This window comes from Crocodylus siamensis, chromosome 11 (assembly GCF_052110815.1).
Source record: "Crocodylus siamensis isolate JL-2025a chromosome 11, ASM5211081v1, whole genome shotgun sequence".
Taxonomy (NCBI): Eukaryota; Metazoa; Chordata; order Crocodylia; family Crocodylidae; genus Crocodylus; species Crocodylus siamensis.
In genome coordinates, this window is record NC_143405.1 from 57,262,281 (window position 1) to 57,279,653 (window position 17,373).

A 17,373-nucleotide genomic window follows, 5' to 3' on the forward strand; every position below is an offset into this window, starting at 1 on the left:
CTGTGTGAGGGACCGGTAGAGCAGGAAACTTCTATTTACCCTAACCACCAAACTGCTGCCTGTTCCTGAGACGCTGTATCTTTCCTTGGACCTCGTTAGGGCCTTGTCGCACCTTACGCTGAGCCGCACAAATGTTGATCGGTGTTAGTGATGGCTTGGAGTTTGGAGCAGTCTCACCCTTAGTCTAGAAACCCTTTCTGACTGTCACCCACTGCACAGCTGTGAATTGCCACTAGAGGCCTGGTGAACAGAGGAAAGACTAGGATCTGTATCTGTGAGTTCCCACTATAGGGCTGGTGAGCCAGGACAGGCTTTTAGCTCTGCTCTATGGGTGGAGGTGTGAGAAATCCTGGGACATAGGAGGACTTCAAGCTGGGTGGCCCATCTGTGCGGTGTGGTTGCACCTTCATGGAATAGGAGCTCGGAGTACAGATCAGAGGTAATTCTGTCCTGGATTGGTGTAACTTTGAGCCACATAATGAGTGCTTAAAACCACTTTAAGGTGTTAAATGTTCACATAATCCAAGGATTAAGAGCTCCAGGTGCCACCCAAAATTACCATGTAACAAGGCTGTTACATATTAATTTTTACAAGGGACCTAAAGATCTTAGTCCCTGGCTTGTCAACACACTAATACCTGAAACTAGTTTTAAACACCCTTCATGTGGCTTAAAGTTATGCCACTCCAGAGTAGGTTTATCACTGATCCATGTTACCCAGCTCTTGTTCCATTGTTATGTGGCTGCTCCTCACAGGTGAGTCACCCAAGCTGCAGTACTCCGGTATCCCAGGATGCAGTATTTCCTCCTTTACCCTCCTGTTTTGTGTGGACAAACTTTCTACCCCCTCAACTCTACTGCTGGGGGGTTGTCACCTAGCCAACTCCTCCTCCTGTCTATGGGGTTATGACTTTTCCACCCTCAGGAGTTCAACTGTGTCCAAAAAGCCTAGTGAGTATATGCCAGCTAGCCATGTCACAGGGCACAAACATGTCCAGGTCTGGGGTATATGGTGGAGGGTGAGAATAAAGGGCTGGATCATCTTAAATTCCCCATCCTTGGAATTCTCCATCACAATTTCCTACCACCTTTACTTGTAGGAAATGAGGAAATGTTTGGAAAGCATTGGGATGAGTCTAATTTTAGCTAACCTAGCTATGCTTAGATTTTCATGATATCAACTCAGATTTGTTTTAATTTATTTTTTCCAGTTTGGGAAATAGAAGATGTCTTAAAATATTTTAAACAGTTAATCATCTATGAGTTTCTGTTCCTTGGCATAGATAATGCAGTGCAATTGCATTTTGTTTGAACCTGCCTCATACAAAAATGAAAGCATTAAATTACCCTTAAAGTTTAAAAAGGGTATTTGCTACAGGTTAAGAAACCCTTTCTAGGGAGAAATAGTGTGATTTGGTATAAAACAAAAGATATGTAAAATTCACTCTATAGAAAATATTTCTCCACATGTAGAGTAAATTATTAGAGAGATCATGAAGTAATATTCAGGTAAGTCGCTTAAAAGTCAGGTTGGATTTTCAGGCTATAGAATTTGATTATATCCTAGCCTCACATAGCAAGCCTACAGCTGAACAGAAACCTCCAGTAATGACTTCCATGAATTCTAGTATGCTTCACTTAACTTTAAAGACTGCAAATAAAATCTTTCTGACAGATAAATCAATGCAGCCTAAAATTTAAAAATGAATGGACCCTCAAAGAAGCATCTATGCGCTAACCTCTTTTTCACCATATGTTTGTGCACTAAAGGGAGTGCACAGTAGGTGGGAGAGCTTTCTTGGAAATGAACTGTAAGCAAAGATTGATCATAAAGTTGACTGTAACTTTGCTACACAATTTTAAATGAACTGTCCTTTGCATGTTCAGCTTGCTGTGCTTTGGTGTCTTTGTGGAAGTGCAGACACTCCATGTCATTGTTTTATCAATCTGTTTCCCATGTTTTTGCGGGGAAGGAGGTAGAGGGTTGTGTTTTACATGGATAATCTTCGACCTGTGATGAGCGCTTTCAAAAACCCAACCCACCAGTTCTTCAAACTTCAGGGTTTAGTTTCATGATTGAAATGAGTGGTAAAACATCCATAGACTTCATTGAAGCATTAAACGATGAGTAATTTTGAAAATCCCACTCATAAAGAATCAGTTTCAAAAGAGACTCACTGAGTGGCATTACTGTTGGTCTACTCACCTTTATATGGCCTTTGTTACCACAAAATGTAATTGCTATGTATGTCCTCTCGTCCTAACCGTTGTGGGACTGGTGGGTCCGAACCAACTCCCAAGTTTATTGAAAGACTTCCTTTAACTTTAGTAAGAAGTTGACCTCAATCTTAACTTTCACCCAGATCCCCTGAGTCTGTTCACTTCATCCAAAGAGCATCCTTGTTATATACTACATTCAGGGCTGGATTATGACAGGGTGGGGCCCTAGGGTAGAGGTTCCCAATGCTGCGGCCTGGCAAACTGCAGACCAGAAGCAGCCGTGGCCCAGCAAAGTGCAGACCACAGGCTGGCTGCTGGGCAGGCTCCTAGCTGCCGAAGGAACTGTCTGCAGCTCCCCAAGACCCCCAGGACCCTAGGTAAGGCTGCTGGGGCCAGCACACCCTACCCATGGTAAATGGCCTCACACCAGAGGATGCATGCCACAGGCGTTTCGCAGGGACAAGTAGTAGTGGCACAAGGTATGCAGCTGCTTACAAATATCCATGCTCATGTGAACACAGCCACAGGGCATGTCCATGCATTTGCTAAGCCCCAAATACCAGTGGCATAAGTATGTGTTGCTGCTTTTTGCTTCCGTCCACACCCTTGTGTGTGGGGTTCACTGTGGGGCAAAATGTCCCACTTCAGGGGAACTGTTGCTTCCCTACTTCTTTGGGTGTTCTAGCATGGCAGGACCTGGGAGAAGTGGAGACGCTTTGGGCAGCCTCCAGTTTCTCTGTTGCATGCTCCTGGAGTGTACACTGCACTGCTTTTTTTTTTATTATTTATTTATTTATTTTGCAGCTTTTTTTTTTTGATACCAGGAGTTCCCAGTATCAAATTTTGGTGAATGATTGGACGTGCATGCTCAGACACTCCCTCAGAGTAGTTGTGCACTGTGGTTCCGATGGAAAAAGACAGATAAAGTGAAATAGCATTAAAATTAGGACTGTGGGACACATTCCATATGAATGCCACTAAACAGTCAGTGAAAGTAAACTTGCCTTGTATGGATCTTTCTCTGTGTGTTGAAGACTAGTTTTGCTGCTTCTTAAAAACCCAACTGTCTGAATTGCCCTTGGGGAAAACCCATTAACATCAGACCAGAGTACCTGTGCCAATGGTCACCCATCCATTCCTAGACACGAGCACAGTGCTTCCTTCAGTACCTTGGGAAAGCTCAAACCTTGATGTAGTTGTTTTCAAGGTGCTTGGGGTTCTCGCCATCTCTGGTGGGGTCAGGTGACTCCTCTGTAAAGTCTACATCAACTTCAGGTTGTCTCTTTGCAAATACAGTCTTCCTCAAATGTGAGGAAAAGAGCTGAATTTTAGGCTGCATCAGAAGTGGAGAAAAAATTCTCATTTAAATGATCTTCCCAGCTCTCCCAGAAAAGGATGTCTTATAGTTCATAGTTGGTAGGGTCGGAAGGGACCTGATCATCAAGTCAGACCCTCTGCCATAGGCAGAAAAGAGTGCTGGGGTTAAAGGACCCCAGCTAGATCATTATCCTGCCTCCGTTTGAAGACCCCCAGGGGAGGAGTGAGCACTATTTCCCCTGGAAGTTGGTTCCAGATCCTAGCCATGCTATCTATAAAGTAGTGTCTCTCTGATATCTAGCCTGAATCTACTCTCGGTCAATTTATGGCCATTATTCCTCATTACTTCCAGTAGTGCTCGGGGGGGAACAGGGAATCTCCCACGGCCTGCTGGTCCCCCTTGGCCAGTTTGTAGACAGGCACCAGATCCCCTCTCAGCCTTCTCTTGTGGAGGCTGAATAGGTTCAGGTCCTGTAGCCTCCACTCATAGGGCCTGCCTTGCTTCCCCCTCATCTCATCAGTAGCCAATCCTTTTTGGATGTCATTTTCAGAAAAGCAACTCTCAAGGCCAGCATTTCCCAAAGTCCTGAGAACTTCCATTTCCTCTGTCAGAAACCTGATTTTTATCATTTTCTGGCTCATCAGCAAACCTCCAAATGTCTCCTCATATTCAGAGGTGCCTTAGCATTTCCAGGCTAGACTAGTTCATCCCCACCCATTATGGCTAGAAATAGCAAAGATGTCACTTGTCTTAAAATATATGGTCTGCTGTTCCATTCCTTAAGGTGCTGTTATGCTAACAATAAATCTACAAGAGACTGTAGGCAGTGTGTGGGATGTGATGTACTCAATATTCATCATGTGGTGACCCCAAGGAGTATCAGGACATTTTACTGCAGGAAATTTCTCTCTCCACTTTAACAGCTTGAAAATGATGGGCCAAAATACATCCCACGAGGATGCAGCTACATCTTTTATTGAATTTTCTCCAATAAGCCAGAACATATTTTAAAATATTATTTCATTCTCACTCCCAAAAGTCAGGGTTGGCAAACTTTGACCTTTAATGTATATACTGTGGATGGTTAATTTATATTTTTTGTGCTGGTGGATGGAAGCAAGAGAGGGTAACTTAGGCCTCAATGGAAGAAGACTGTGGTTTAACTTCCATGCATCATGGGATAAAAGGATGTACATCGGCAGTACTAGACTCCTAGTAAAGCCCTACCCACCTTTTACTTTGGCACTTTGCCCCTATGGTCATACCCTTATCTATAAGACCTTCTTATGTCTCTTGTGGCTGGAAATTTTCCTACACTGTGAATACAGAATAAAGCCTAGAAACAGAAACACAATGTCCATTTTTCTATTACAATAAGCTTTTTAAGATTCTGTCTAAATTCTTAATCTAGAAATTGAATGTGCATTCTTAATGCATTAATATCAAGAGACATTTGGATTTCAACAACCCTGGCAAGAAACAGCTGCCATGCATCGTTAAAACAAATATATAGAATTTAAAATAATGATCTCTGAGTTTATCTTCATCATCCTTTTTGCCTGTGGGGCTGCTTTTAGATCAGAGTATCTCATTTAAATAGCAATGGGCTCTAAAAAAAATTCTAATCTGTTCCATCACTCTGCCACTGCACATTCATACATTTATTTTATTTTATTCTATTCTATTCCTTTTGGCAATAGCAAATGTCTTGTTGAACCACAAAAAAAGTCCTCTTCAGGAGAAACTAAAGTGAACACTTATTTTGCTGTGTCAGATGTGTGATTCTTAGGAAAATATAGAAAGGGAATTTTTAATTTTCAGATATTTGGATTAAAATTTTATTCGCAAAAATGCCCAACTCTCATGTAATTCTTCAGACCTTTGCAAGGTAAGTAACAGTATCCCCATTTTATAAGGGAAACTGAGATACCGAGTGACTCACCCAGCAATCCAGTGCCCTTACTGTCCTTGCTAATGGATATATTAATTTTGGTGTTCCACTCCTTTGCTTCAGTTGTGTACCAATGTGACTCCAATACCTTCCATCACAAGTCCTGATCATGGCCGTGAAGATTTCAGACCAGAACTTCACTTGGTGAAACTTGTTAGAATTCCACTCAAATCAATGGTGCTGTGCTGAATTTTATCAGCTGAGAATCTGGCCATTCAAATATTCGTCCATATTGGCCTACTCTTGTTCTAGTAGCTGGAAATTCTTGCCAGACATTTAAACGACAGTAGAAGCAGGCCAAATGTGCTGCAATATCTATGTATGGGTGAATCTGATGTCTTTTATTAGACTAGCTTAAATAAAAGATATCAGATTCACCCAAAGAACCTTGTCTGCCCATGTCCTTAGACCACCATGGCTATACCCTACACCCTGGTATTATCTATCGGATTTAGTCATTACATAGATTACACAGAACTGTCTTGTGCCTGTGATCACCTGGCAGTCATTTTCAACTGCTTTTAAGTCTTTCATCCATCTTTTTAAAGTCTTCAGAAAAATGAGTATGGCAGCATAATACTACACTCTGTGGATCCTTTAACACTCAATATTGTTCAAAATACTATGTTTCCCTTTAAAGGGTGATGTTGTTATTACAAGAAAAATGTAGATGACAATTCATTTGACTCATTGAGGAACAGTGATAACTTTGTGGAAATACTGATAAAAGCAAGGAAAGGAATATCTGGAATTTAAATAATTCAAGCAGAACAAGAACCATCCTACACTAGTGATAAAATGAGGCTTAACTGCTATAGATTTGGAACTGGGTGATCACTGATTTAGTGATGCCTCTGAAAGTCTCCAGTGGTGGGAGCAATAGTTGTAAGGGGAACAAAGCCCGCCCCCCCAATCTCATAGACACTGTTTCTAAATATCAGCACAGTTAAAGACTAGTAAGGAAGGGAGGTGACCATCCTGGGAGGAAGGTCTACACATCTGGTGTGAGCTGAACTTGACAGAGGAGCTCATAGCACTATTTTTTCTGCCTAATTTGTTCCTTGACAGAAAATGGAACTACTAGAATTGAGCTTGAATGTGCTCAAGTGGAAGAGGAAGACTCAGGACTCCGTCTCTATTGAGGGTTATTTTTGAAGAGAAAAAGAGAGGGCTGGCTAATGGCTAATGGATCGGTGAGTACTCAAGCTGTGCAACAAACAGAAAACTTAAAGAAGAGATAAACAACAGCTTGCAATTATTTTTAATGTGCTATATTTGCACCAAACTGAGGGACTCTTTCCAGTTAAAATGAAATGCTTAACATGTAGCCATTTTTTTGAAGCAGGCAGTGATCTGGTTTAATGGACAGAAGTATTACTGAAATTCTAAAATGTTAGATTTTTACATAAAGTCTATTAGCTAAAATTTAATTTGGATTAATTTTTATTTTATTTTAAAATGCTTGCTCATGTTTCAGGCTGTGCCATCTTCTGTACATTCTTATTTTCAACTACTGCTGCTGAGTCATGCATTATATAATTAATTTAAGCATCATTTGAGATTCCTCTAATATAATTTCATTGTAAGTATATGACTAACAGGCCAATTTTTTAAAGTTCAATACCGTAATTATAGACAAAAGTCAGGCAAAGGTTGCCTTTAAGTCCCAAGCCTGTGCCTTTCAAAGTCAATGGAAATTTTGGAGATGACTTTAGTGAGAAAAGGATCACAGCCTTAACCAGACCCTCCAAACAAAGAGCTGCAAAGAAGATGCAAATTTGTTTGGTTAATGGACCTTAAAGATCAGAAGTGGGCATGACCATTTGCACACTTACAGATGCACACTGAATGAAAATCTGAGTGAATAGACAATCTTCTGCAAATTGTAAAATTGTCACACATTTCCCATGATATGTAATTTTTCTGTATTTTCTTTTTAAATCCTATGGTTTCAAATGTATGATACAAGCTAACCTCCAAGTTACTTTTGTGATTTTGCAGTTCATAGGGAGCAGTGTGTATTGCTACAGGAAAGCATTTCCTAATGAAAAGCTGGTTAGTCACTTGTTCATGCAAATAGAACCATTAATTTTCATAATTACTTCTCTTTTTTAAAAAAGAATTATGCTACTGATATATTTATCAATCACAAACTGTACTAATGGAACATTTTACCTGTGTTGCAGCTCATGAATGGCAGCAGAATTACTAGTTTCCATAGCAACATCATCTCCGTTTTCCAAGGTCAAAAATTCCTCCCATCCAATCAGCAGAGAATAAAATGTATCTTCCAGTCACTACTTATATGTTCTGTAAAAAAAAACAGTAAGACATATTGGGTCATTAAGAAAAAAAAAAAAAGGTAAATCACGTGCAAGACTAATATTTCCCATATGGTACAGCCCCTTTTTGTTCCACCGTTGGAGAGTCTGGCTCTAAAAATGGAATGACTGGCCCGAGGGGAGCCTCTCCAGTCTAAGGATGGTCCTCAGCTGGCATAGAAATTGGAGAAGCTGTAATACCAATCCACCCCTAGACATAACAAGAAGAGACCAGAAGGCAAGAGGCATAATCAGGATGTGACATGGTGAAACAGGGTGTTGGCCTATACAGGCCTAAGTGAAGCGGTACTCAGCCACAGAGCATGACCATCATGCTTAAGTTTATGCATTTCCTTTCATCTACAGTAGGTCTTGCGACTCGTACTTACATAAAGTTTCTACTTCTTGGGTTGAGTTTGTGATCTGCTGTGCCTACCCAGTCCCACTTGGCCTCTTGCCAAACCAGTGCTATTCCCTGTTCTCTAGTTGCACATTTGATTTTTTTCCTTCCTGAGGAATAGACCTCACACTTGTCTTTGCCGAGTTTCATTTTGTTGCTTGTAGCCCAGTTTTGAATTTTAATCCTATTTACAACCCCTCCCAGTTTTCTTTTGTCTGAAACAGCCCTTTTCCCCTGTATCCAAGTCATCAATAAATATGTTAAAACAACCATAGGACCCAGAACAGACGCTATGGAAATCCACTTGAGACATCCTGCCAGTTTGATGTCAATCCATTCATAGTTACTCTTTGCTTAAAGTTACTTAAAAACCACGATTAAGCTAATTATTTTGGCAAATGTTATACTGGCAACTCAATCAAGTTTTTAAGAGAGACCTGAGTGTATCTTCTTGGTTTTTCCCCAGGTTTTATGAGTATAATGGAAATTGCAAATATAAAAGAAATAACTTTGGGTAAAAATGAAGGGTTTTATATATAGTCCCCCAAAAGGCCCAACCCTCAATCTGGGTCATACTCAAAGGCTCAACTCTCAGTTTTTAAATGGATTACTTAAGAAGCTTTTGAAATCAGTGTATGAACATCTCACAAACACAAAGAACAAGTTTAGAGTTTCTTCTACCCTTGAAAAGAACCCTCCACCAGGTTGTAGGACCCAGGATCATTCAAGGCAGCAGATCTACCTTTTACGTGATCCGTTGTTGAATCAAGGGGAACAACTGGGAACTATACCAATAGCAGAATCATAACTCTCACAATTAAGGTAAAAGCAATATCATATACTATCTAAAAAATCAATTTTTTGTGAAGGGTTATTCTTCAGAAATGAAACATGTTCCCCCCAGGGTTTACGTAACAATTTGCTCTAATTTCCTCTGACATATCAGCCAATGTATGATGAATTAAATCAAGAAAAAAAATATCAGTTTGGCCTTTACTCCCAAAGGGCAAACTCATAATTTACTGTTGGAATCAGCTCATAAAAAAGCTGAAACCAGAAAGCAGTTGATAAAGTGGGACTATCAAATTATAAACCCATTCTAGATCTTTTACGTGCTGAAAATTGTCCACTGACAAATTAGGTTTATAGTTCATACTCAGGGTCTAATTTTCCTCTCACTCATCCCATTTTAGCCCAGCATATTTCAGGAAAGCTTCTCTTGATTTATAACTATGCAAGCAAGAGATAAGGATTTTGATACTGGGTGTTCAGTACTTTGAAAAATAAGCCCTCTTCATCTGGAGTCTACACATGCACTTGAGAGTCTAATGTTAATGCATTTTTAAAAGCTTGACCTAAAGGGATTGTAGATAAACTCAGTAAAGAAAGTGCCTGAGTTTCCATTGCTTATGGTATTATATATCATTTGCATCTGTGCAGAGCGAGCGCAAAAATGTTGCCAAATCAGCGTTTGTCCTCAGCATTTTTCACCTATCTTCCACCCAATTTCACCTAACATTTAGGCCCAACGCTAATTTTCTTTTTCTAAACAGTTCTTAGGATCTGAAAAGAGGGGATTAACATGGATTTAAGAGGATAAAAGTCATTTATCTTGAGGCCTTCTCTATAAATTCTAGGGTAGATTTCATATAATTAAGGTTAGGCTCTATTTTGTGTGTGGAGGTGCAATGTCTATGTGTTTGTATATGTTCGCGTGCAGCCGAGGGAGGGCAATGGATCTATAATCTGTGTCAGGGTTTGGTAGCATGGCAGTCCCCAGTGGAGTGAAAGTTTGCGGGTAAATAATTTAATATATTTGTGACTTGACTGAAAAATATTCATGCTGAATTTGGTGAACTGTTTTGTCATAAAAACAGAGAAATCTAAAGGTTGCTGAGCCATTTTCAAATTAAAATGTTTTGAAGCTAGGTTTTAGGATGAAATTCAACCCCCGTTAAAGAAGAAATTTTATAAATGTCAAAAGTGAAAGAATGTGCTCCTCCTCCCTCGAGTAATTCTGAATCAGCAAACTGAAAAATCAATTAGGGCCTTGTTACATGTTACATGGTGAGCCACACGCAGATGTTGATCAGCTTAGTGCTAGCTTGCAACCACACCTGCAGTTTGAGAAGCACATCTGTGGGGAGTAACCACAACATAAGGGAACAGGAGCTGGATTCCTAGTTTTCTCTGATTTAAGAAAATCTCTAATTTAAGAAAACCCCCAATTTTCAGTTAAAAAAGAAAGGAAAAAAAAGGCACCTCAAATCCACATTTTTCCATGATATAGATGAAACACCACTATATATATATATATATAGTGGTGTTTCATTTTAATCATGGAAAAAATATGGATTTGGGGTGACTTTTTTTAACCGAAAACCAGGATTGGTTACAAAAAATTGGATCACCGAAAACCAGATGACTTTTATTTATTTATTTTTTAATCGAAAACCAGGATCCCTGGTTATGTGGATCAAGAAATAATCCTGTCCCTGAGTGGCATAACTTTGAGTCACATAATAATGCTTTAAGCCACTTAAAGGTGTTGATGTGCTGGCAATCCAGAGGTTAAGATCTCCAGGAGGCACCCAAATTAACGTCTAACAAGGCCCTTATCTGAACTATTCCAGTGGGAGTTATTCCCTCCCCACACACTGAGGATGTATCACACACTAAGATGGTAGAAATTATTTCTGAGAAGGCAGCACAGCCAGTTCTGCATGCTGACATTGAGATGAAACTGCTGTCCTCCTTCCACAAGTTCCCCATCTGATGGAGCTCCTCATTGCTTCTAGCTCTGCATAATACACAGAGTTGGTCCTTAGAAATTACTTCAGGGCCCAGTTATGCCACAGTTAAAGTCAGGGGCAAAATTTCTTTAAGCTTGCTTTGGGAAACTCTGTTAGTTTAAAAGTTAAAAAGTAATAATGTGGTTTCAATATGGACTTAAGACTTCAGCCTACAGAGGAAGAGCGATGTATTCAATCCAGAGGTATATGGCATTACAGAGTTGAGTACTAATCTATGGTAATAAATATATATGGCTTCCAATTTCTAGAAATTGGAGACATGGTTGTTTTGCTGAAATGTGGCACGATACCTATCTAAATGATAGCTACACACAAGTTTTTTGCAATGGTGATACAAGCTCATGCTGCTGTTGATACCAAGAACATCTTTCCAATGAGCCTGGCACTCATAAAAGCTAAAGATATCTACTGAAATATTACTGTCCCGCTTCAAACCCACAAGTTACTGGACATGATAATAAAGGGTTGTTGTTTTTTTTAACTCTATTTTCTTTAAGTAACAAAACTATGTTACTTATTTAAATTCTGACAGACACAAACACCTAACTGGCAAGCAGGTACTTAATAATTTTTACAACAGCTTTCCAACAGCAGCTTCCATGGGATTATTTACTGTCAAACTAAATCAAGACTAAATGAAAAAAACCTGAAATATTTATGGCATGAGAAAATCTGGTTCAGACTAGAAACCCCAGTCTGGCATTAAATCAGGCAATGCAACAAGATAAATTGTGCCATCATACTCTTTGTTTTCTGGATGTAACACTATCACTTATTATAATTGTTATGCCATACTTTGAAACAGTCAGTCTAGATAGATAGATAGAAAACACAGTATGTTAAATATGATCATGGTGGAAACGTCACATTTTCCCACAGAAATACTGATTGCATGTCCATTTGTCAACAGCATGTAATTTATACAAATACGTTTGCTACAGAAGTAGTCAGCATCATTTTTTGCTGCTTTCCCATTAGAGCAAAGAAATTGGTGGGAAAGAATTCACTCATCCGATATCCTTTTTCAGCTGTCACTTACTTCTTGTCTTCTTAGCAACGGTGTGGAGAAAAGGCATGCCTGGGACAAATTGTTGTGTGATTGGGATAAATAGTTGCAAACTTGAGATGAATATACTATGTAGTCTAATGAGAAAAAAAAGTATCTGTAGTGGATATAAGGGAAATACCAACAATCCGGTTCTGTCTCCGCATTAACATTATATAGTAATCCTGCTGCACGACTGGTCCCTTCCACGGTTTTTTTTCTGCTGAAAATAATCTGCCTAGCAGCATTGGAAATGATGAATGCATAGAGCCATATGCTTTTCAATGACTTCTTTCTTGGCATCTGGAATACTGAAGAGTTGAATCCAAATTCAGGCCTCACATTAGCAAATGCATTGACTTCAGTGACACTGCATCTAGTGCAATGCTGTACACAGGTGGAGAAGTCTCTTGTGACCTCCAGAGCTTGACATTTTATTTCTGTTTTCTCGGTGAAGAGGAATTTAGAAGCAGATAAGATATAGTTTCATTTATTCATTATGATGAGATGATGTGTGTATAATGAACAGCTAAGTGCCAATATTTTATCCCCGGTTGTTTCACTGCTTAAGTTCACGTTCATATTCCTTTAAAGAAGCTTAGTAACAAAATAAGTTTTTGGTGTTTTGTTTTGTTTTTTAAGTAACGCATTTACAAATTGAAGGCTGTGCCAGAGGAAAAAAGAAATGCACTTCCGGTGGCAAAGTTCTCAGGCAAATATGCAACATTTCACATCATCACAATTGTCTGTTAATTTGTGAAAGCCAAAAGAAGCCACTTGAGGTGGAAAACTGACATTTGTAGCAGGGCAAAAATTGTCAGGCAATGGAAATGATGAGATGTTGTTCTTGCCTAAATTCAAGCAAATTGACAATGTTATCCATGGCACAATGTTGCCATGTTCGCAGAAATAATAACTCTTTGGCCCAGGCTTTGTGCTATTCAACACACTTTTCCTTCTCCCTGGTCAAAGTCAACAGTGATGCTAAAGTGGGGTTACATTTCAGTGAGGGCCTATTGATGTAACTTAGAGAAGAGTGAGAAGGAAGTTTTAGAGAACATGAGGAAAAGAGGAATAGTGATAAAAAAGGGGGCACCTAATGCTAAGAGGATATAAACTAGGAGTGGTTCTTTATCTCCCCCCCTTTTTATAGCCTCCTGTTGGAAGCTTTTAATCTGAAACTGCAATTATACAGACATCTATATCACCTTTGAATTTGGCCTATTTCTTCCTCTTATATGCTTCAGCTGCCAGGTAAAAATGAAGTCTATCCCAACCAGTCTTATATTCTTGGCACACCATTGTTCCTGATCTCTGTATTGTCTCCTGAGCACCTGATCCGAAGGCATCTAATGTGAATTTTCTCATGAATGCCAATGACCTACAGCTACAGTTTTCTTTTCAGACTTTTCCTCTCTGAGGCACTCTTTTCAGACTGCTTCCGAGATATCCATAACAGGATGCATAGCAAATACTTGTAACTACTTAGAGCCACGGCAGAGGCAACCATTTTTATTGGCTCCAGGAAAATTTGCCTAGGCTGGTATAGCATTTCTTATTTCAAAATTATTGAAGAATATCTTCTAGGGAAAAAAACAAACATTCCCCTATCCTCAACATTTTTCCTGATACACTTTTCCTCTTTCCCCGTCTTGTCATGCAAGGAATTGGGTCACCATTTGTTCTTTCGCTTTCTGACTACCATTCAAGACTATTTCTAGGGAGCCTGAAACTATTGCATCTTGTTTGCAATTCAAATTAGTGCATAATGGCTTGGAGATTTCTATTTTTTCTTCTAATATAGTCTCTCTTAAATGCATGTTCACAACATTTAAAAACTCATGGAGATTCATATGCACCTGCTAACAAAATATATATATATATATATATATATTTATATCCCATATATATTTATATATCCTATGGTAGGCCCCAAAGGCCATTTTTTGTCTTTGTGTTTGTGAACATAGGTCTCTCTTATCTCTCTATCATGACTGATTTCACTTGCTTTACACTAGGTGCAATATGGCTTCTCAATGGCAGTTTCGCTATATTGGACATATACCTACTGACAACTGAGGTAGATAGTTCAACACTCATTTTACTCCTAAAGTGCTGTGGGCTATATGTCATACATTTGTTTCCAAGAATTGATAGGACTTATTTTCTCTCCCCAGCTAAACGTCTTTCCTTTGATAGTGAAGCCAAAATCTCAGAAGTTTACCAAAGGTCCTCTGTCCTCCCAAGATGCTACAAAAATGCCAATATCTTACTCTATTTTTAAAAAAGCATTCTTGTTATCGACTTACTGTTTTGATAAAATGCTTTATTTCCAGGGGGAATGGAAGATACAATACGGTATATAGTAGATCACTAGGATTTTGAGGTATCATGTCCAAATGTGAACAGTAATATTAGGTAGGGGTTGTCTAGCTGGGCTTTGAAAATCAGGCTATCTTCTGTGTAATTACACACTGAAGAATTAGTGAGTTTACCTAACATGATCAGTCATAGTGACCACACACACAAATTTGATAATGCACATGCAAGGTATGAATTATGCAAATGAGCACTAGCTTTCTGTGTTGTTATAAGTACATTTACAAGTAGTCTGTGCATGCAAAATTATGCCTATATGTCACAATTATGTATAACTAAACCACAGAAAGAACTGAAGTTGCAGTTTGTTATTGTCACTGTGCTTAACACAATTGTATGAAAAGAAAAAAAAGCACACTTTTTTTTTTTCCAGTTTGACAATAATGCAACACACTAGTGTTTATAACGGTAAACTACTTAAGTAATAAGTCATAATGAATAGCTGTTGTAATATAGTCATAGCCCTTGGGCTTAACCAAGCCTTAGGAAAAGCACACTAAAGGTACAGTTATCTTATAACAGCCGTGTTCTTTGAAGTTGATTTACTAGTACTTTGATTTTTTCAGTTTATACTCAGCATGCAATGGCAGTAATCATTCTGAAAAGATTGTCTCTTGGGCAAAATAAAAATTTGCTTTACATACGCAGATTTCAGTATCACTGGCAATATTTTTCTATAACTTAGAAGACTTAGACATATTAATTTCCTTTTCTTTTTTCTTTTTTTCCGCTAAATTCACAAACAAAGATATGATTTAGTTCAAGCATCTCAATGGCATATGGGATTTTGGAAGGTAATGTTCGAGGGTCTCTCATTTTCACAATCATTTTTGCTGTGGATGATGAATAAAACCTGGGATTTTTCCCTGTGGTCGTGAAAAGTTCATCCACAGTTGGTGCCAGTGGCTTTTATTCCTTTCTGTTGCTGAAATGACAAAGCTGGGAGTTCAGGAAAAAATAGCTGGGGATTCTCTGAATATTATTATTTGCTCACTTATTGGGTCACTGGCTGAAGGCAGCATTCCCAAGCTAACCTGGAAGCTCTTTCATATCTAGGGAATTTCCTAAGTTTAAAATTGAAAACATTTTATTTATTTAAAATGATCAAAAATCTAACAGATGCCAGGAAATGCCAGTGCGGTGCTTAGTAGGGGTACACCTCAATCTCTGAGAATCTCCTCAAGAAAATTTCTTTTAAAATCATTTTTGTTCTCAAACCGTATCTCTTGTTTGGTTACCAAACGTTGTACAAACCTGCCCACTTCTTTGCCAAAGACCAGTGAAGTCAATAGAAAGATTTTTCGCCAATTCAGTGCGTTTGGAGGCTAGGCCCAGCTAGTGATGTTGTGGGTATTTTTTATGAAAACTTTTAAATAAATACTGAAGACTTAACCCAAAGTCCATAGAAGATAACAGGGAGACCCAGGGGCAGGTGGTGGCAGGAGGCTGCAGAGCTCCTCTTTCCCCACTGCCCAGTGTGAGCCCCCCAGGATGCTAGGTGCATCCTGCCTGGTGCTGAGCTCTAAGGGGCCCAATCCTTCCTTCTGCAGAGTGCCCCCCACTTTCCACCTGCCCGCTTATGGCTGACAGCTGGCCAGAGGCAAGAGGTGGGGCTGGGAAGAGAGTCTGTGCTGGCTCGGGTTTGCGACAGACTGGGGGTGAGGTGGGTGCTAGCATGTCTCCCTGCAAGAAGAAGCTAGCACGGTCCCACAAAGCACCTGGGATGCTGGCGGACTGTGGCCTAATATGAATCGATAGGAAATCCGGTACAGAAGTCTGATGTGCCTGTCCTAACCTAAATCGGTTAAGTTTGAGTTCACGTCGACCCCGGTCTATCTTAGACCAGGTTCTGCCACCTTTAGACCAGTCTGTGTGCGGCAAACTTCTGCTCTGCTTCTGGTTTTCATTCACTTATACTGAACGAAAAGGTGTAATGCCTGTCCCTGGCTCCAAAGTTATGACAGTGGATGGTAGAAATTTTCACTGTATTCTATAATCTGCAGCACATGGCAGGTTCACACCTACTAGTATGAGCTCTGCTACCAAGATATTGCTTGTATAAACCTGATGGATTTCATGGAATGTGTCTATTAAAATATTCATTAATTGTCCAGCTTTACCCTAAGCAATAGCAAACAGCAATACCACAGCTTTCTATTACCACTGTGCTTTCAAAATAAACAGAAAATGGATTTGCCTATGTTCCTTTTGCTAGAGGGTTCACCATCACTGCTCATTATTCGTAGCCCCTAGGGTGGGCTAGTGGCCAATGCCCATTCACAAGAAGCTGCAGCAGCATTTTAATCCTGCATTACTTCTAAAGGTAATCCCCAGGAAAAGCAAACACTCTTATAACCCAGCTGTGATTGTGCTCCTGTTCAAAACATATCGCTGTTTGTATCTCAATGCTCATCCAAGACAATTCCTGTGACTGGTAGAAGCTGTTGCTTCTGATATCAGTGAAATGTGTTTCCTACATTAAATACAAAGCAGGAGCAAGTGTGACTGCCCTAGATAGTGGGTTGTTAGCCTGCAACTCTTTTGAGAAGCCAAATGGAACTGAAGTGAGGCAAAAATATAGTAATTATAGATCTTATGTTGCTTGATAGAAAAAAAAGCAGCAACCTCACAAAAGCTTCCTAGGGCAATATGGATAACCTTAACGAAAGATTTGCAGTGGTGATAGCAGCTCTTAGTGATGTCTGCTAGAATTTCCAGCAACCGAGGAAAAACAACACTAATTCAAGCCCTTACGTGTCTGTAGGCAATACATACAGTGGTTCACCCACAGATTACATACCATTGACCTTCCGTCTCACTGCATTTTCTGAGACACAGGTCTTACAGGCATGCTAGAAGAATTAACCACAAATACAATTTTTTCATTCCACTTCACTTTGTTTGCAGTGTCAGTCTCTCACTGGGT

The 17,373-nt window shown here is 39.5% G+C and overlaps 1 protein-coding gene across 1 annotated transcript in view; it reads right to left on the minus strand.

Moving 5' to 3' along the window:
* The window catches only part of CNTN6 (contactin 6), a 218,940-nt gene that overhangs the window by 166,723 nt on the left and 34,844 nt on the right, over window positions 1-17,373 (minus strand). Inside the window, exon 2 of the mRNA XM_090022247.1 lies at window positions 7,665-7,799. Coding sequence (XP_089878373.1) covers window positions 7,665-7,719 — 55 coding nt within the window. The 5' untranslated portion in view covers window positions 7,720-7,799. The remainder of the gene's footprint in view (window positions 1-7,664; window positions 7,800-17,373) is intronic.